Genomic DNA, 22,178 nt, shown 5'->3' with positions numbered 1-22,178 from the left:
ATGTTATATCAACCCCACCCAGCAGGAAATTTGCCTGAATTTGTTTAGCAGCAGGACATGTTTGATGGCTATATATATGTGTAGGGTATAAATGTATGGCCTTTAAGTTAAAACTTCCAAGGTAAAGATATATGTGTATATATATATATATATATATATATATATATATATATATAAAAGGTCACAGTCACCTCAACCTGTCTATCTATAACAGGTTACCAAGAACTGTTAACTCCTTCACATTTACAGCAACTTATTCATCCTAGTGTTAGCTGACCTTTCAAGCAATTTAGTTTATTGGAATGTTTTACTGCACAACAAGTTAAGAAAATTCACTTGTTAACTAAAGACACAAAACAACTGTCACTTTTACTTTAAAACCATTTTGTTATTATTTTGATAAATTTAGTTACAGTATTGATAAACAAAGTATCACGTTTTCAATAATTAATATTTTAAATTACAATCCATAACTGCAAGGTTGTTTCATTGACCAAAATACAACGTTGAGTCAACGTGGCTGGATCAACGTTTATATTACGTTGAATTTAGGTAGATCAACGGCAATTCAACGTATCAACCTGTTTTCAACGTTGATCCAACGCAACTATGCCTGCTGGGAATATTGAACTCAGTATTTTTTGTACTGAGTGTACATCTTAATCAGCGTGGAACAGCAATAAAATGACTTTTGCTAGGACTTAATACATTTTAAAAAATGTATAAGCTGGACGTTTTAAGTATTATGCTAATTAAACAAATTATGGAATAATATCTTGTTGTTTCATACAATACCAAAAACAATAATTCATACACAATTGTCTTTTTATTGGGTTAAGTTTGTTGTTTTTAGCTGATCTGGAGAACTTCGCCTTCAAGGTGCTGGTTACTAAATACATTGGTCTGTAAATATTTTTTAGTTTAGCCATTGGGTGGCAAACTATTCACAGTTTTCTTTGTACGTTTCAAATATTATTTAAAAAAATGCGGATTAAAAAAAAAAAACTTGTACAAAATATTAGGTGGCAGAATTTTTACTAAAATCGGTACAAAACTCAGATAACTAAGAAAACAAAAAACAAACTGAAAGTTTTTATAAAACATTCCTTTACTATATTTTTTCATCTGTGTAAATCCTTTTTCATTCAATATATATACAGTAGTCTTCAAACAATAAGGATTATCAGATGTCTTTTTTAAACTGAATTCCATTTACCATTTACGAGGCTGAGGGCATATGTTAATGCATAGTGACACGGTTCATGAAATCTGATGCCAACCAATATTCGCGCTAAAAAAGGACATATGTTAGGTGATTCCGACAAGTGTAATGGCTATAGTAAATAAGTACATGTACATTTTGAGTACGGCTTGCATTGTTCTAAGTGTATTAACAGTAGACAATTAAGTTTTACATTTACATGCCCGGATCCCGACTACAGTGTGATACGTAATTTTTATTAACACTTGTATCATAGTGAAATCTCCCTAATGAAAAAGCCCTTGGCGCCAGAGGTGAATGTGAAAAATGGGAAGTCAAAAACTATAGGGAAGTACCTTGCCTGCTGAATAATAGATAATAACTATTCTCTTGATGACGTATATTGGTAGTTCTCACTATCGACAACCGCCGCCTTAAAGATATATGACTGTCATTACTAATTGCTACAATATAATTATATTGTCAAACGGCATTTTGATTTTATGGAAAAGAAACCAGACATCAACGGATTTGAAGTGTGTCATTTATTTGCTTGTATATAGCAAGGTTTCATTGTTTTAGAGACAAACTATCAAAGTCGTATTGTGCTACAGTGTTGTATTAAAGTGATCTTGTAAGGTAACCAAACATGACATCAGTGTGATCAACCATCAAAGCAAGAGATATTTTGTTTACATTGCAGAGTTACAGCATTCCCTTGAAAAATAAAGTAAAATCTGGTTATTAATCATCAATTTTAATTTGAGCGTTCACAAACAGCTGGGTCTGGCCTACTGGGTCGAACTGTTGGAGAAACTTTAGCCTCAGTTGACTTCTACCTCCTGTGAAAGCAATTTCTTCGCAGCTTCAAGGGCCACAGCATCATTCGGGTTGGGTTTCGAGGTGTTGAAGGTGAACACCATGCAGGGTTCCGAGTCTGGCACCACCTTGTAGGCGCCATTCCAAATAGTGTTGCAGAAGTCGGTGGATGAATTGTAAAACTCTGTGTATTTTCTACACACCGAGCCCTCTTTGCAAGTGTTCATACCTAGGAATATTTTTTGTTGAGATTTTCATGTAATGAAATTTAGAATTTCAAAAAATTACAATAAAATTAAGTTACTGACACCGTATTTTATATGACTTACGCCTGATTCCGCCTCAGCAGTGAATATTTTCATATACAATTAACATTAAATCTCACAATTTTAAAAATATGTTCCGACTTAATATTAAATGTTGTTTTTAAGGATATTGTATAACCTGTTATTATCATCCAGATACTATCTATCTTTGTGCTTATATACAATAAAAAACATTGAAAAGAAAAATATCAGCATTTATATTTTTCATTGCAATTTATAAGCATAGGCAATTAAAGCTTTAAATGTCTATTTACACCTTTTTCCACCTTGCACAAGATTTTATCATTGGCAGAGTAGACCACGATTATACGACTACAATCCCGTGCCGTCATTTTGGTTAAAATATCTTTGTTAGGGAGATATGAGACCCTAATTTCATATTTTTATTAAACAAAGGCATAATTGTGCTTTATTAACTAAGATTTAAAAAATCGTTGAATGGTTTTTGGAGTACTAGCTAGTACCATTGAATGGCCGTTGAAACCGTGATCGTGGGTGTTCAGGTAAAATAACAATTTGATTTTTCAGTTTTTATCCTCAAAACGCAATTCTGACGTCACCCGTAAGACGACACATGTGTAAATATTAATAAATTTAGTCACTTACTACTGAAGACTTATCTATTACCCGAAATAATGTATGTAAGGCATTAGATAAGGAGTTTTTGGAAAAGGGTGACAATATCCTTAAAATGAAATAAAGACATTAAATACCGGAAAGACAAACACAATAAATTAAGGGGAACGACAACAGGCTAAAGGCAATTTCATATTTGTATAAATATGGCATTATATTTAATGCACTTACCAGTAAAAAATGATTGCTTTTCAGACCGAATTTTCATATATATCACCAATCATCAAGTAGTTTTAAATCGTTTCTCCCGCTACCCCTCGCCCCCTTTTTTTCTCTCTAGATGACACCACTCACCTTCAACGCTCCAGTCCATGTCAGCCAGCCAGTTCCTGTGACAAGTGTATTCCTCTTTACAGGCGTCCCACCACTTGTTACACTGACTGGCACATAGAGGCACGTTATCGAGGATTTCGAAATACTGAAACAATGATAAAATATATGTTGATCACAGAGAAAGAGAGAGAAAGAGAGAGAGAGAGAGTTTAAGCTGGGTCAGTTTATCAAAGGTTAATACATACAAGATAGCTATAGATCCATGGTCCCAGGTTTGGTGAGCAGGCATAGAAACAAGACTGCTCAAATGTAAGTCTCTCACACTCCGGGGAAAGGCGTGGTTTCTGAGGACAGTGCATGTAATTGACTATCCCATTCCAAACATGGTTCTCCAGGAGATTTGCAACTGCATTCACATTGCAGCAGGATCTTTTTCGGAAATATGGGCACTGAAACAGAGGTTAAAAGATATGGTATAGTGCCCTTTACTGGTCAATGATACCTGTATGTACCTTGTCAATATGAGCTGACCAGTATATAAACGAAATAAACAAACAATAAATGAAGAAAAAACGAGTGCGTGTACTCTGTATATACAGTCCCATACACTGCTTAGCACATGAGGTCCTTATTACAATCCAAACGAACATAAATGCATTTTCCTCCTTGTTAAAAACTGGAGAAATACACAAATATTGTAACATAGCCTATGGGCCACCGTAGACCCTTCCCCCGTCCATTCACTATGTTTTTCTGATAGCTTTGGTCCCGAACTTTGTTTTGTGTCCGTGTAAAATATGGAAGTTCGTTTTACGTACAAGACTTAAATGAAGTATCTATTTTCTTCCTGTAGTGCATCAAAAGTAACAAAGAATATATGTTATGTTGAATGTAGCATACAGAGTATTTCTAGCTGGGACACCATGGGACATATGTAAAAGTTTTGTAGCAACCATCTTGGATTTCAGGACGTTGCATCTAAATAAAAGGCTCTATCTCAAACAAACTCTGTGGATTGAACGAAACGACCCCGTTCTACTCTGTTACATAAAATCATTTCACATATTCCCATTTCTTAATAAATTCAATTGATGAAATTTATTGAAATCACTCAATATCAGCAAAAAATGGACTCCGTCTTGAATGTGCTGCCATCTTGGGATTTCTGATGCCTTTTAAGTATAGTGCAGTTCTTAGAATGCACGTCTGAAATTATTTTGAACTCCATTTGGTTAATGCATTTGAAATAATTAAGAATCTGTTGGTCTCAGAAATGATGTGTGTCACCATGGCAAAGGCCGCCACACACACACACACACACACACACACACACACACCACCAGTTTATTGACAAACAAGCAGAAAGTGAAAGATGAGGACCTCAGGAAAACAGGAAAAAAGTGAACGAAAATCGCTGAGGGGCCTGTTGCGCAACATTATCTAATTTGCGTGTTAATAATTAAGATAAAATGATTTATACACATCAAACAACGTATGGACCAAATGTGTGTGTGTGTTTGTGTGTGTGTGTGTGTGTGTGTGTGTGAAACAGAGAGAGGGTGTACATGTACGTGGATGTTGGTGGCAGTCGTAGTGAGGGAAGTTTGCACTTCTTCAATATTTTAAAAGCTTCTGAATAGATGTCCTCTACTAACACCAAAAACGTCGAAATGTAATTAATTACTTTCTCCGTGCTCAATCTATAGCGGCCACAGAGGAGCAGGGTAAGCTGATCACGGACGACTGCAGTTTGATTCCCTTTTAAGTAATATGTTTGGTCTCCTGCAATTTAAGCGGCGGCTGTCTAGACGTAGCATTAAACTACCATTTATTTTGTGCTGGATGGAATAAAAACAAAGTGTATAATTACATATGTTTTTGTCTATGTTTGTCTATGTTTGTTTTACACCGTATGGTTGACACGTATCGAATGTTTTGTGTATGCGGGAAGCTTTTTATCGCCTTTTATTGCCAACTTGCTTACCTGCATCTTTGCAAACAGAATAATTATCTCATTTTACTTTTCGAGATCAATGTGACGTGACTGTTACGCAAAAAAAAGAATGAAATGAAATATGACGATATGATTGCAGTTTTAAAAAAACTTTCTGATTCCACGCGCAGACAGACTGTAGTAAATACTGTAGAAAATACTAAATGTGACCTTGTGTCTTTTTTTACTATCGTTCATTCATTAGTTGTACAATCAATTAAATTTTGTTTTAAAAAACCTTTTAGTAGTTTTGCGCATTACATTAAGGGTGACAATTTATTTTCCTAGAGGAGCACATTTCACGCTTTAAACCTTCTTAAGCAAAGAATTCTTGCTAAATGTTGTGTTTTCATGACATCGATTTTAGTTCTTATTCTTCTGTGTTTCACACATGATTTAACTATATTGAGCCGGTAATTTTCACTCTAACCTCCAACAATATGCTATATTTACCCAGGAAAGCTAACTTATTTGGTGGTCGAACATGTATATAGATAGAAATCATAAAACTCTCTCTCTCTCTCTCTCTCTCTCTCTCTCTCTCTCACCTCTAGATCAGGTTCGGCGGACGGTGTCGTCTTACTGGCCCCTTCAACTGGCAAGGTAACGCACTTGTTCAAGTAATAGTCTAAATCACCAGTTTCGTTTTGTGGTGCCACGACTCCAATGTTCAATAGCACGAGACAGAAAATCAAAATTATTGCCATGATCGCTTATGTGTTACCTGGTAATTATATTTTGGGGTGTATTTATATAAGCGGTGATGTCACATGTAAATCATACGTGGCAATATCAAGTAACAGGGTAGAAACTACTGGCTGAGCCAGAGGGAAAGGACACAGCGGAACTTGGTGACATTACAGGTATCAAACACCAGTTTTTCGAGTGTTTTTATATTACAACCTATTATCATCTCGTCTTTACAATTTTAGCGGATCAAAAGTCGCAAAATTTTCTGTTGTCTTGTCGAGCTTATACACATGATATATACACGCAGAGTTGCATTATAAAATGACATTCCGCGTTAATGACATCTATACATCACAAATATGACTGTGACAGTAATACTTCAGTGGGATTAAGAAAAGAGACCATTGAACAGGTTTGTACAAAAAGTTTAACGCCCACTGGTATACGGTAATTCATCTGTATTCCCTTCGCTTTAAGTGTGCCGTCTTATATGCAGCTGACAAAGTTGGTTTGGGAGCACATTCTTACAAATGCACAATGAAATCATTTGATGTGGTTTGTAAAAAATCTGATAATGATACTTTTTAAGATTATGGCATAAATTTTTAAAGAAAAAGCATTCAGATCGATTAAAACATTTAGTAAAGGAATGTTAATTTTTATTCAGGATGTACATGTGGCAAAGAAAGCCATTAATGTCCCATTTACATAAATTTCAGAAAATGTATCCATTTTCCCACGGGTATAATGCATGGTCAATTAATTAGAGAAAAGTGGATTTTCTTCAAATAAAAGAAATTTTAACTCAGTATATTTTTTTACCAATTGTACATCTAAATCAGTGTGGAACAGCAATAAAATGACTTTTGTAAGGACTTAATACATTTTGAAAAATGTATCAGTTGGACTTCAAACACAATTGTTGTTTTACTGGGTTCAGTTTAACGTTTTAAGGCGCCTGGTAACTAAAAATATTGGCCTGTAAATATTATTAAGTTTACCTATTGAGTGGCTGACAATTCACACTTTTCTTTGTACGTTTCATATAATATTATTATTATTAAGAAAAATCAGAAATGTCCTAAAACGCTTTTGCAAAATATTAGTTTGCAGGATTTTTTACCAAAATCGGTACAAAACTGAGATAACTAAGGAAACACAACGTTAATAAAACATTCCTTTACTATATATTTTAATCAGTGTAAATCCTTTTTTCATTACATGTGTGTACAATAATCTTTAAAAAAATAAGCATTATCACATGTATTTTAACTGAATTCCTTTTACCAGACCTGTAAGTTTCATATGATGTACCTTGATCCATAACATTCATAGTTTATAATTACACATGTCATACAAACAAACTGGCAGCTACATGTAGCCTGTAAATTTCTTGGCCAATAAATATGCTCATTGTGCTGTTAATAATGCAAAGACCCAATACTCCAGTTAGTAATTGGAATGTATTGGCACCTAGCCTCTCTCTCTCTCTCTCTGTCTCTCTCTTACACACACACACACACACATACTTGTCTATGTGTACCAACCGAGGACATCAGCACAACACCATACAACCGAGGACATCTTATTCCTTGGTTAAATCAAAATAAAAACATTCAATTTAGGGTAAAATCTATTCGAGTATGAATGTTATAAATTAATTTTTTATAAAAACTAATTTTTTGCTGACAAGAATTTTACATTCTAACCGAGGACACACACGGACACACACACGGACAGACACTACACATTACAACCGAGGACATGCATGCATCTACATGTAATAATGATTGTACTTTTAATGCAAAGCAAATTTTATATAGCGTTACTTTGCAGCAATTCACATTTTTATGAAATTCTTTCATATTTAAGGTAAATTCCAAAATAACACCAGAGGTGATGATTAAATGAACAGTTATACAATATTTAATGCTGGGCTTTGCCACTTTTTTAGAATTGAAGATTATGAGATAAAACATCAATTAATTCAGGAAAAGAAAGGATACTGATGAAATAAAATAAAAGACCAAAGAAATTCGTTTTCAAACATTTTATTTTCATAATGCTTATTTTCTATTTAGCACTCTTTTATTATCATGAATTTTGTATTTTGATAACACAAAGTGTCGTCCATTGGATACAGACTTGAACAGTACACAATCTTACAATTGAGGACATCATGCCAGCAGCACCCAAAATTGTGATTTCTTCCAATTTGATGCAATATTATATAATGCTTAACAGCATAATGATCATCAATTTTTTATAATAAAATATTAGTATCATGAATATTCAGAAAATGTGACTAGCAAAGGTTTTCAGGTTCATGGAACTCCAAAGTCATACTTTGAAAATGCTAAATGTATACAAGAGAGCACTGTACTGAAATGGGTTTCTTTCCATTTTTAACTTTTTTACATAAAATAATACATTTACTGCCATTTCACATGATCAACTAAGAAAATTGTTGAGATGGCAAAAATATCAATATAACAAGTTTAAATGTCCAATTTCCTCCATTCCGAACATTGTGAATGATTGAATCTGACAAACTACAATGATACGTGTTCATTTCCATTTTGGCACTTTTTTTACACAATACAAGATAACAGGTTTACCACCATTTTTATATAATCAACTAGCAATATTGTCAAGATGCAGAAATTGTCAAACAACCCATTTTACATATCTAGTAAATTCAATAATGAGACTGTTTACATGCCTGACAATCAAATCTGAGGAAAACCACTTATATACAAATAAAAGCTGAAGTCCCTCAAAACTCAACCAATCAATCTTATTTTTAAATGTGATTTGTATATAGATAACATTGATCACTCTTGTGAGTTTAATGACAACAGGCCTATCGGTTCTCCCTGAAATGTGCTTACAGTGTTACTAATATGCTTTTACTAATAATCATCAGTTCTGTGAGTTTCATGAAAACAGGCTTTAAGTTATTGGTTCTCCCTGAAATGTGCTTACAGTGTTACATATATGCTAAAAAAAAAAAAAAAAAAAAAAAAAAAAAAAAAAAAAACAGCATAACATTTGAAAGAAAAGGGCCTGGTCTTGCTGATTTTCAATCTTGACCATTCTTTTACTAATAATCATCAGTTCTGTGAGTTTCATGAAAACAGGCTTATTGGTTCTCCTTGAAATATGTTAACAGTGTTGCATGTACACTGAAAAAAGGAGAAAAAATGCAAAACTTTTGAAAATAATCACCCCATTTCCTCCATTTTGTGACACTGTATTACACAGTACATGATAACATGTTTACCGTCATATTTATATAATCAACTAGCAATGTTGTAAAGATGCAGAAAATTTCAGAGAAACACTAACATATTTACATATCTAGTTAATTCAATAACGAAACTGTCAACATGCCTGACAATCAAATCTGAGGAAAACCACTTATATACAAATAAAAGCTGAAGTCCCTCAGAACTCAACCAATCTATCTTATTTTTAAATTTGATTTGTATATATATAACATTGATCACTCTTGTGAGTTTAATGACAACAGGCCTATCGGTTCTCCCAGAAATGTGCTTACAGTGTTACTTACATGTATATGCTGAAAAAAAAAAACAGCATAACATTTGAAAAAAAAGGGCCTGGTCATGCTGATTTTCAATTTTGACCATTCTTTTACTCATAATAATCAGTTCTGTGAGTTTCATGAAAACAGGCTTTAAGTTATTGGTTCTTCCTGAAATGTGCTTACAGTGTTACTTATATGCTTAAAAAAACAGCATAACATTTGAAAGAAAAGGGCCTGGTCATGCTGATTTTCAATGTTGACCATTCTTTTACTAATAATCATCAGTTTTGTGAGTTTCATGAAAACAGGCTTATTGGTTCTCCTTGAAATGTGCTTACAGTGTTACATATATGCTGAAAAAAAACCAGCATAACATTTGAAAGAAAAGGGCCTGGTCATGCTGATTTTCAATCTTGATCATTCTTTTTAATTTACTAATAATCATCAGTTCTCTGAGTTTCATGAAAACAGGCCTATTGGTTCTCCTTGAAGTGTGTTTACAGTGTTGCATGTACACTGAAAAAAGGAGAAAAAAAATGCAAAACTTTTGAAAATAATCACCCCATTTCCTCCATTTTGAGACACTGTATTACACAGTACATGATAACATGTTTACCGTCATATTTATTTAATCAACTAGCAATGTTGTAAAGATGCAGAAAATTTCAGACAAACACTAACATATTTACATATCTAGTTAGTTCAATAACGAAACTGTCAACATGCCTGACAATCAAATCTGAGGAAAACCACTTATATACAAATAAAAGCTGAAGTCCCTCAAAACTCAACCAATCAATCTTATTTTTAAACTTGATTTGTATATAGATAACATTGATTACTCCTGTGAGTTTCATGAAAACAGGCTTATTGGTTCTCCCTGAAATGTGCTTACAGTGTTACTTATATGCTGAAAAAAAAAAAAAACAGCATAACATTTGAAAGAAAAGGGCCTGGCCATGCTGATTTTCAATCTTGACCATTCTTTTACTTATAATCATCAGTTCTGTGAGTTTTATGAAAAGCCTACTCTGAAGTATCGAATAAAAGTACTGATGGAATAAAAGTACTGGGTGGAAAAAATCTCAAAATTTGATAAAAGTACTGATGGAATAAAAGTACTGGGTGGAAAAAATCTCGAAATTTAATAAAAGTACTGGATGGAATAAAAATACTGGGTGGAAAAAACCTTTACACCGGTCCCCCCCCCCCCCCCAAAAAAAAAAAATGAAATAAATAAATAAAAGTAAAGAAGAAGAAGAGAAAGAAACAAGGCAGCAAAGCTGTCAAATGTACAGACAAAAACCAGAAAATAAAAACGCAGGAAATAGGATACTGTCAACTCTGATGAACTAATGTATTATGCTAACTGTAAATGCATAGCCAAAATCAAATTCTTATTCTGCATAACATTGGATTAGGATGAAAGTAAAATGTGTATCAAGCATTAGACTAAGTTCCCATACCTAGATCAATCTAACAGGATCAATCCAACTCCAAGGGGTTTCTCACTAAATTGCTTTCAGTTTGAGAGTCTTAGGATTCTGGCATGCCAGTTTCAGTAGGCGTGACAGACAACTAAGCCACTTACATTGATTGCAATTTAGCGAGAATTCCCATGGAGATAGATCGATCCACAGTTAGCGTGATAGGGTCTGGAAATAGTCCCTAAGGTGTCAGGCTGATAAGAGTTAAACTTTGGAAATGCCAGAATGAGGTACAGTGAAAATTAAACACAAAAAAAATTGCTTAAACTCATTAAAAAAAAAAAATATATATATATATATATATATATATATATATATATATATATATATATCATTAATTTTTTTTTTTTTTTTGCTGTATGTCAATCCTAAGAATCATTCTTGTAACTTAACAAAATACAGAAAATGTTACAAAGTAAGAGTACAGGGCTCCTGGCAGATGGGAGTGATAAGTCACGACTTCAAAATGCCAGTATAGCACTCTATAAACCTGCATTGCCTCCAAAACAGAAAACAATCACACTGGTTTTCAAACACAAGCTGCACTTCTGTCTTATGAAACTTTTCAGTAAGTTTCAGTATCGTAAGTAACATGGTTTTCCCTTAACCGCTATCCTGGCAGCAGTGTCCAAAATAGGGTTTTCTTCAACTTTCATGCAATAAACCATAATACTTAACAGCATAATGACCATCAAATTTTTTATAAAAAAATAAAAGTATCATGAATATTCAGAAAATGTGATTTGGGAAGGTCTTCAAGGCCATGGAAGTTCAGAGTCACACTTTCAAAATGCCAAAATGTAAACAAGAGATAACTGTACTGAAATGATTTTCTTTCCATTTTCAACACCTTTTTTAAAACAAAATGATCAATAAACTGTCATTTTTAAATGTTCAACTAGGAAAATTGTTGACATAGGAAAACTATCAATAGAACAATTTTCAATGTCCAATTTGCTCCATTTGCAGATGCTGAACATAGTGAATGATTAAATCTGACAAACTGCAATGATGAGTTCCTTTCCATTTATGATACTTTATTACACAATGCACAATATTATAACAGGTTTACCGTCATTTTTATATAATCAACAATATTGTTAAGAAGCAGAAAATGTCAAAACAATACTTTTACATATCTTATTAGTTCCATAATGAGACTGTTAACATGCCTAAGAATTAAATCTGAAGAAATAACAATTATATACAAAAATACAGAAAATGCACAGCACTTCTGGTGGATGGGAGTAAAAAATCACATCTTGAAGATGCTAGTGTTTGAAAAATAATTTTAAAAAAATTTAAAAAAAAAACGTAAAAAATTCCAATAAAGGTGCTATTCAAACTTTTAATCTAGCTGTATTAACTTGATATTAATAACCCCACCAAGTTTGAGAAAAATAAAGCACTGTTATTCATCTATAGCATGTTGGCATAACACATTCTTTTTGTTGTAAATTTATTTGCAATGTTTAACACCATTTATCTGCAAAATTATCACCAAATCCTAATTTTGTGACACAGTTAAGAGAGCTAAACCTATGGGACTTTACAGGGAAATCTCAAGGAGTGTTTTATGTAATCTCATTTAATGGCCAATTGAAAATTAATGAGTAGGCAAGTGACTTTATAGACCTTAATTTAATTAGTGATCACCCAAGGGACAATTTTATAGACTGCCATCCATACAGTACCATCATATAGCACAAAGGTGTTGCATACATGCTGAAAAAAGTGAAAAACAGCATAACTTCCCTAAAAATGACCCAATCACGCTGATTTTCAAACTTGACCTGCGTATTATGAATATTCATCAGTTCTGTAAGTTTGAAACCAAAAGGTAAAATGGTTTTCCACTTATCGTGTTATCGGTGCTGCATATATGCTGAAAAAAGTGAAAAAAACAGCATAAATTCGATCATGCTGATTTTCGAACTTGACCTGCGTATTACGAATATTCATCAGTTCTGTAAGTTTCAAGCCAAAAGAAAAAACAGTTTTCCACTTATCGTGTTATCGGTAAAAGTGCACGGCAACGGCGACGACGGCGACAGCGACGGCGACGACAGACGCAGATGACGGCTATATGTACAGACACATCTGTGTCTGTACATAAAAAGCTAGCTATTGATCATTGTAAAAAAAAAAATCACCAGGTAAAATTCACTCAGTATTAAAATTTATCTTAAAAACGGGATGAGTTAAATTTCATAATTGTCAGGGGCCGAAGACCCAGATATATCGCACCTAAGCCGCCTCCGAGAGCCATACGGTTCATACTAGTAAATTTATTCTCAGATATAAGGTTCGTTTTGCATACCTGTAAACTCCTAAGGGTTTATCTTACATAGAAATGTGATTTAACATCGTTTAAATCATAAATCGGCATGAAATAATTGACGTTTGAAAACAGACACAACTTCTTTGCTGCACTTGAAATGACCTCCTTAGCTATAAATATGATCCTATCACCTTGCCACATTGCATCATTCGATCGATATACATGAGTAGTTGTCACTGCTGAAGGGAAAGCACGTCTATTTATAGAAACTGAAATCAGGTGACGCATGTACTGTTGTGTTCAGAGAGCGACTTCCGCTTGACCTACTTTCCAGTGCTGTTTGTGGAACAGTAGGTAATGAGTTGAGATCTCGATTTTCTTCTCATTATACTTCAATTTAAGAAAATAAAAAGCGTGACTTGTACATGTGTAATTTCCCACCGGTACAATAGGTATTTAATAAACATACCGGGTGGAAGATTTTTGAAAAATTAATAAGCGTAGGCTACTGGGTGAAAATGGAGCGTACCGGCGGGAAGAAATTTGGAAAATTAATTAACGTACCGGTACGTTTTTTGATACTTCAGAGTAGGAGAGCTTAATTTGATAAAAAAGACCTTTAGTTTAAAAATATGAACTTACTGAATATATAGACATCTGAGATATAACATTAGTTTCAGTTTAGTCTGCCCTTTACAGCACAACCGAGGACGCGGAATTTGGTCCGCCCTTTACAGCACAACCGAGGACGCGTGTGTATAGCCCGATTTCAGACAAAAAGTTGGACAGTATTTCTGATACACTCGTGGCGGGAACTTGGCCCGCGCTATACAGCATAACCGAGGACTGGCTCAGAATAGCGTCAAATTTCACCACCTAACTTGAAATGGGCCCCTTTATGCATTCCACTGCTTATGTCAACCGAGGACGTCCTCGGTTGGAGGTGTGTCCTCGGTTAGTGGGTTTCGGGCGGGTGTGTGTCCTCGGTTAGAATGCGTGCACAAGAGCACGCATACACACACACACACACACACAGGACACACACACACACACACACAGCGGATACACACACACACATACATACACACACACACACACACACTCACACACACACACAGCGGACACACACACACACGCATACACACACACACAGGACACACACAACGGATACACACACATATATGTATATCAACAAAAACTGCCAACTAGAATACTCCACATGTAGTGTTCTAATCTAACGTGGCCTTTTAACTTACAACGGTATGTATGTCTGATTCGATCAGTTTTTGACTGTTTATGTCACAGTGTATTAGTCGTTTGATTCTAAAAACCCGTGTTTTTCAATGTTGTTAATTGTGATAAGTTTATGAATGTATATATTCTCCATGAATATATTAGCCACGAAGATTGCTTTCGTTTTCGTAGAATTTGTAAAAATGCCTGCATATAAAAAATGCACATAACGCATATATTATATTATATTATATTATATTATATTATATTATATCTTTGATTGCAAGATGAACGTACATGCATCGCGATTATGGTGCCTTATTTCTTCTGAATTCAATATTGTTGTCTACTCTGTTGTTTCCCAGTAACCAAATATATATTTCCTTGCCCAAGGTGGATGCATGTGCAGTCCATAGCACAATAGATTTCTTAAAGTTTTGTTCTTCACGTAACCTATTGCACCCCAGCTGGACTCATTGAAACCACCGCACAGGTCATTGAATGGGTTGGCAGGATCTCGAACCAGCAGCTGCCGGCTGCAAGAGAAATGTGGTTCTTATGAAATATATTCGTAGCACAAATATTTCGTGTCTTCTTATTCTATAGATTTTACAGATATTTCCATTCAAGAATAAAATGTAATATGAGGTTTTCTGGGGAAAAAGTGGAATTCAATACATACTCAATAGTGGGATGAAGTGGGTAACTGCTGATCTTATAATTTTTCGACCACTCCACGCAAAGGTAAAGGGGTTTAGTCAGTAGCCACATCACAGCCTTTAACCCTTGTCTTTTGTCAATTGACGAGGGTCTCCCCGTCCTTTCCCAAACCTTGATACAAAGAAGCTCCAGGAGATAGGAGGACGGCAGCCTAATATTGGTGCTTTCCTGACAAATAAAATGAGGCGTTGTGTTCATTGCAATGGGAGGATATGGCATGTCCCGGCTCCTTATATATATATATATTCATACATCATAATCATGAAAACAGACATTAGTCTTCTATTTAAAAGTGACATATGTCTGTACACACCGACCGGATAAATCTGCAATGCAGGTTGGCTTAATTTAGTAAGGCTAGATTTACCCCGCACAAAAGTGCAATGCTGATTGTTGTCAGGGCAGTAGACTGACATAACTGTTTAGGGGCATCTTTTTAAAATCATGATAGGGAAAAGCAATACAAATAATATCCCCGACCTTCCCCGGATCCCAAAGCCCCGATAACATTGCCCACCTTACTCTTTACTGTGACAGTTCTCACCTGAAAGCATTCCTTTCTCCAGTATTTGACAAAACGAATCAGGTCCTTTACCGTCGTTTCTTGATGTTTTACGAAATCTACTTGTAGCTGTACCAATGGAGCTGAGTAATACTCACGCTGGGATGGAGAGGCTGCTTCCATTGCATCATACACTTCTTGCAGCGAACCTGGTAAAGAGTACATATCATCTTTTGATTTGTGAAAAAACAAACACAAAGAAAGCATGCGGTCTACAGCAGATATAAATACAAAACTCCCGCATCTGTCTTTGCACCAAATACTTTTGTGTACCTTGAATAGAAAATAATAAAGCTTTTTGAAAAAAAAACAAAGACAAGCCTTGATGTTTAAAGCTGTTCAAAGCTGTGGTCGGATATGATTTTGTTTTAATGGACCATAAGTGGTGATGAGATGATTGTAATAATAATTCCTCAAAACCTAGGCTGGGTATTCTGACAAACCTTTACTCAAAATATCTATGGCAGGTAGCAGATCAACGTCACAGGTAAAAGAGCCCCTCTTGTATCGAAGTTTCACGGCATGCCTCGTCTTGCCAACAACCTCGAACTCGGGTAGAGGGTTCCGATTTCCGAGGCAATGCCTTATCTTGTCAATGGTTTCCTGCAACCAGTGACCGCTCATGGCTAGTATGGGCGATCGAAGATCTCCGACATAATTAATAAAAACCACGCAGTCTATGTCAGACTTATCTCTCAGCGCCGTGCCTTTCCCCAGCGATCCTCCCTTGAAGAAAATATTGTAATACTCATTAACTTATAAATCTATCATTTATTTATTGTCTTTATAATTTCTTCGACAAAGTGCATGTAGTAAGCCTATTTGATACATGGTGAATTAACTACCGTTTTGGTACTTACAATACCCAAAGTTTTTTTTAGAAGTATGAAACGTTACTTTCTATTTTGGTTTGTTGACGTTTATTGTACCACCAGTCTAGGCGCTGGCGGTACACATGGTTTTAGTCCCAATAAAATTATAACAATAAAACAATACAAATGTCGTTGATAAGCCTTATCCATACCACTAATGTCTTATCACGGCAATGTTTATCAGACACCGCCCCTTTACATTGAATTGTATTTGTCCTATATGAGAGAAAGAGAAACAACGATGACTTGATTCATTAAACAAGTTTATGTGATCTTAATTAATCAAAACCAATCCCACACCTAAAGTAGCCGTCTCTCTCTCTCTCTCTCTCTCTCTCTCTCTCTCTCTCTAAAAAAAGAGAGAGCTGGTAAAACAAACCTGGAATAAATATGTACCTTTATCACTGAACGAACATCAATGGGCATTTCTGTTTGCAGATACCGAACCAATCTGTCGACGGCCACGCCGCAGGCACGGGAAAAGTCTTCATCTGGTTGCAAGTAATCCAAAATGAACTTGTCAACTTCAGACTCACTCTGAGCCGTTGAAAATATATCTGGCTTTGTCTGTGCCATTTTTGATAAGTCTACGCGTACGCACGTTGACCCCTGTATCAACAAGGGTTTCCTTTAAGTCTCGTAGTGTGCCATCAGGCTCTGATTGATTGACAACTTAATAAAGCATTGCAGACACCCGCCCTTAAAAGTTGGGTATATGTTCCAGAACATGTCTTTCCCAGATGATATGTGAAACACAATATTAATGCTATAATATGAATGCCTCTTTTGATTAAGGATTTGAAAATTTTTATTGAAATATATTGCTCTAATAAGACCCCCAATAAATAACAAAGGATATTTAAAAAATGTAATTGAGCGGTCATTACCTAAATAAATAGCGAATCGGATCACGGTTGAAATAATCGCTGCCAAATAACAGGTCTCTAAAAATCCTGCCATCCATTTGGATTTTGACAGTGATCCAAATAAGTCACCTGGTTATGTTCTTACGGCGCATTACCCACACAAAAGAGGGAAGCATAAACTTATTTTGTGATCTTCTGCTGTTTTAAATGTGTTCCTAGATTGCTGTTGTTGTCGACATCAGTACGTCTCATCTAACGCAATGTCGATATCGTTAGTTTATGAATATTTGAGTAGTATTGGTCGCCAAAAGTTATAAAACTTGTATAGGGCACGACCAGGCCATGCTCCTCAGTTCGTAATTAAGTAGATATATGGAACTTTTTGTATTATTTTTTATATTGCTCCTGAATAACAAATAACACTATTTGTTTATTTATATCAATGTGGATGATACTAGTAAATAGTCATCACATTTAGGCTGTGAAATAAGAACTGATTGATAAAGTCACGATTCTTTATATCGGTAGTTGCATGTACAAGATGATTCTTTTAGATAATTTTGATATTGTTTTAGACAATCCCGTTTTCTCCTGGACGTCCTATGCTGCTGTTAAAACTTAATTTGCCAAATAATTTCAGTGTTTTGCTATTAATTATTCCATTATAGGAAATAAATCTCTTTCTTTTTATTTTTAGTTTCACCACTATAATGCACTACATTACATTATTTTGCAGAGTGCGTGAACAAGTAAAGGTTCAACTTAGATGCAGGATTTTGTTGTTGATTACATTCAATAACCGCAGCAACAGCTGGAATGTCCACTGAGTTGCACATGATGATATGGTTCAAACAAAAGCTGATGGCAAAAAAAGCAGAGTAAGAATATAGCAGTAAATGGCGCCATATTTTTATATGCACAGGAATATCCTGTGCCTGCCTGTAATCGCTAATTGCCACAGAATATATATATTGTCAAACGGCATTTTGATTTCATGGAGAAGAAATCAGACACCAACAGACTCGAAGCCAGCCATGTTTTTATTTAATATATATTATTATATCAAATGTTCATTATTTCAGAGCGCAATGGGGACGATCTCTTTAAACGCCCCTGATTTGAAGTCAATGTGTTGTCTTTATAATATGCTGATTTTGTTATGTGGGTGTTTTGCAACGCTAAGCAAACACGTCATCAGTATGATCAACAATCATGATATATTTTGTTCACATTACAGGGCAAGATCATTCACTACAATTAGAAAGTAAGGTTATTTACTAGTTATTTTTAGTCAGTTTGGATTTGAGAGTTCTAGGAATAACGATTCACACCACCATTGCAGCCTTTTTCTTCGCAGCTTCACGGGCCACTGCTGTATTTGGGTTTGGTTTCGAGGTGTCGAAGGTGAACACCATGCAGGGTTCCGAGTCTGGGACCACCTTGTAGGCGCCATTGAAAACAGTGTTGCAGAAGTCGATGGAGGAATTGTAAACCTCCGTGTATTTCCTACACACCGAGCCTTCTTTGCAGGTGTTCAACCCTGGAATTTTTTTATATTTTCAAATTTAGAAGTTAAGAATGTCAAAATAAAGCAATAAAATTAAATATATGTAGATGACACCGTACAGTGGTGCATATACCTAGGTAGCATATATGTAGAAATGCACCTGATTCTGCGGCAGCAGTGAACATTTTAAAAGCTCACATTATTTTTAAAAAATGCTCTGACCTTCCGTTAAACGTTATATCCAAATACAGGAATAAAGACATTATAAACTGGAATGGCACTCTAGCAAATACTATAGTCAAAGAATAACAGCAACAGGTTAAAGTCAATTTCACATGTGTATAAATGTTTAATTTTATTTAATGCAATCAAATAAAAATAATCAAACAAATGAAACAGAAAAACATATTTAGGGAGGCATTAACGAAATTAAGTTTTCAGACTACTTTCTCCAAGATATGGCCAATCATCAAGTAGATCTAAATTGCTACCGGTGCTACTTGTATACTCCCACACAACCACCTTTTCTCCAGATGACGTCACTCACCCTCGACGCTCCAGTCCATGTCAGCCAGCCAGTTCCTGTGACAAGTGTATTCCTCTTTGCAAGCGTCCCACCACTTGTTACACTGACTGGCACACAGAGGCAAGTTATATAAGACATCGAAATGCTGGAAAAAATGATAAAAATATTTGTTGATATGAGAGAGAGAGAGTCAATGGAGAGAGAGAGAGAGAGAGAGAGAGAGAGAGAGAGAAGGCAGTTCATCAAAGGTTAGTACATACTAGATATCTATCGATCCATGGTCCCAGGTTTGGTGAACAGGCATAGAAGCAAATCTGTTCAAATGTTAGTCTCTCACACTCCGGAGAAAGGCGCGGTTTCTGAGGACATTGGGCGTAATTGGCTATCTCATTCCAAACATGGTTTTCCAGGAAATTTGCAACTGCATTCACATTGCAGCAGGATCTTTTTCGGAAACTTGGGCACTAAAACAGAGGTTAAAGGAAATGTTTTAGTCCCCTTTACTGGTTAATGACACATGCACCTTGTCAATGTATGCTGGTCAGTGTATATACACGGAAAAACTAACTATAAAGAAGAAAGAACGGTTGAAGATTCATTTACTAATTTTTTCTGATAACTTAGATCCTAAGCTTTTATTTTATGTCTGTGTGAAATACGGAAGTTGGTTTTATGCACAAGACTTAAATGAAGAATCTACTGTAAATTTCACCCTGTAGTACATCAAAAGTAACTAAGAATATATTTTATGATCAACCATCTTGGATTTCAGAACTTTGCATCTAAATAAAAGGCTGTGTCTGAAACAAAATCCGTAGGTAGAACGAGAAGACCCCGTTCTACTCTACTTTGATGTGTGTTTATGTGTGTGCGTGTTTGTTTGAACGTTTGTTTATGTTTGTTTGTGTTTGTGCGTGCGTGTGTTTGTAAGTGTGTGTGTGTGTGTGTGTGTGTGTGTGTGTGTTGTTAGTAGTCGTAGTGAGGGATATTTTGGCTCTAGTTCAACTTTTAATAAGTTTTTGAAATGTAAATAGGCATTTTCTCCCCGTTCAATCTATAGTGGCAACACAGGTACACGGTAAACTGATCAAGGACGATTGCAGTTTTTTACCTTTTTATTGATATGTTTGGTTTCCCGCAATTTAAATGGTGACTGGCTAGACAGAGGATTAAACTACCATTTGTTTTGTGCTGGATGGAATAAAAACAAATTATATACATATATGCTTTTTATCGGCTTTTATTGCCAACGTGCTTACCTGCATCTTTGCAGACAGAATGAGTATGTAAATTTACTTTTCGTGATTAATGTGACGCGACTGTTACGGAAAAAAGGAATGAAATGAAATATGAATGTATTTCAGAATATAATTGCAGTCTTCAATTGAAGTCTAAAAAAGTTTTTAATTCCACGCGCAGACGGGTCAGGCCCATCACCCAATCCAGGGAATACTGTAGAAAATAATTAACTGTGACCTTTTTACTATCATGAGTTCATGCATTAATTGTACAATCAATTAAATTGAATAAAAATTATTGGTTAATGGCAGACATGAACATTCTTAATCACTTGACGCATTGTATTAAGGGTGATACTTTTTCTCTCTTTCTAGAGGGGTATATTTTACGGTTTAAACCCTCTTCATACAAGTCCTAAGTTTCTTTAGACGTCTTTCTGAAGACAAGGCATACACAGTGTAGTACTGTGTATGTTTGGGTTTCCTATTTTGTTATATTGTGACATGAAAAAACGTATGCAATTGAATTTTTAATGCTTCCGTATTATCAAACTAATGTTATTATAAATGTACATAATTCGAACAGCATGCAGTGTTTCACACATGATTAAACTAAATTGAACCGGTAATTTTCACTCCAACAATATGCAATATTTACCCTGGAAAGGTACCTTATAGATAGAAATCATAAATCTCTCTCTCTCTCTCTCTCTCTCTCACCTCCAGTCCGGGTTCGGCGGACGGTCTCGTCTTACTGGCCCCTTCAACTGGCAAGGTTACGCACTTGTTCAAGTAATAGTCTAAATCACCAGTTTCGTTTTGCGGTGCCACGACTCCAATGTTCAATAGCACGAGACAGAAAATCAGTATTATTGCCATAATCGCTTATGTGTTACTTGGTAATCATAGTTTGGGCTGTATTTATATAAGCGGTGATGTCACACGTGAATCATACGTGGCAATATCAAGTAACAGACTGGAAACTAATGGCAGGGCAGAAGGCAGTGGGCACAGCGGAACTTGGTGACATTAACGACAAGTCTCACTTAAACATCAGTTTTTTCCACTGTAACAATATCTTCTTTACATATTAAGTGGATCAAAAGTCACAAAATGCCCTGGATCTGTTTTCATGTTGAACTCATAAACATAAGATAGAACTGCGTGATATACTTAGTGACATTTAATTAGCGACATCTATCTTTCTGTTACATCAGTGATACATATACTTGAGTGGAATTGGGAAAGAGAAAAACGAACGGGTGAGTACAAAAAACTAAGCGTCCATTGAACAGTAGTTTATCTGCATCCCCCGCTGCATCAGATGTGCCATTTTATCCGCGTCTGTATCCTCAACTGGTAAAGTTGGTTTTGGATTAGGGGCTATATATTTATGCT

The 22,178-nt window shown here is 35.2% G+C and overlaps 1 protein-coding gene across 1 annotated transcript; it reads right to left on the bottom strand.

Moving 5' to 3' along the window:
• Positions 1-1,096: 1,096 nt before the first annotated feature.
• LOC106159596 (2'-5'-oligoadenylate synthase 1-like) lies at positions 1,097-17,219 on the bottom strand. The gene is made up of 7 exons (XM_087017055.1): positions 17,040-17,219; positions 16,215-16,497; positions 15,754-15,920; positions 15,172-15,377; positions 14,878-15,025; positions 3,277-3,400; positions 1,097-2,249 (listed from the first exon to the last, which is right to left on the bottom strand). Exons 1-7 carry the CDS (start codon positions 17,217-17,219, stop codon positions 2,026-2,028), a joined length of 1,332 nt encoding a protein of 443 aa, XP_086873181.1. The 3' UTR covers positions 1,097-2,025.
• Positions 17,220-22,178: the final 4,959 nt, after the last annotated feature.

The sequence above is a fragment of the Lingula anatina genome, chromosome 7 (assembly GCF_051362555.1).
Source record: "Lingula anatina isolate TDL-2025a chromosome 7, LinAna3.0, whole genome shotgun sequence".
Classification (NCBI taxonomy): domain Eukaryota; kingdom Metazoa; phylum Brachiopoda; class Lingulata; order Lingulida; family Lingulidae; genus Lingula; species Lingula anatina.
The sequence above is the reverse complement of the archived record's forward strand: the minus strand, read 5'-3'. Positions and strand labels throughout refer to the sequence as shown.

Bases quoted from the DNA above. Each gene is read 5' to 3' on its own strand.
- LOC106159596 (XM_087017055.1), bottom strand. From the start codon at position 17,219: ATGGCACAGACAAAGCCAGATATATTTTCAACGGCTCAGAGTGAGTCT. The intron at 16,498-17,039 runs GTACATATTTAT...ATTTTCTTCAAG, and splicing joins ATGTTCGTTCAGTGATAAAG to GGAGGATCGCTGGGGAAAGG. The intron at 15,378-15,753 runs GTGAGAACTGTC...TTTATTTGTCAG, and splicing joins GGAGAAAGGAATGCTTTCAG to GAAAGCACCAATATTAGGCT.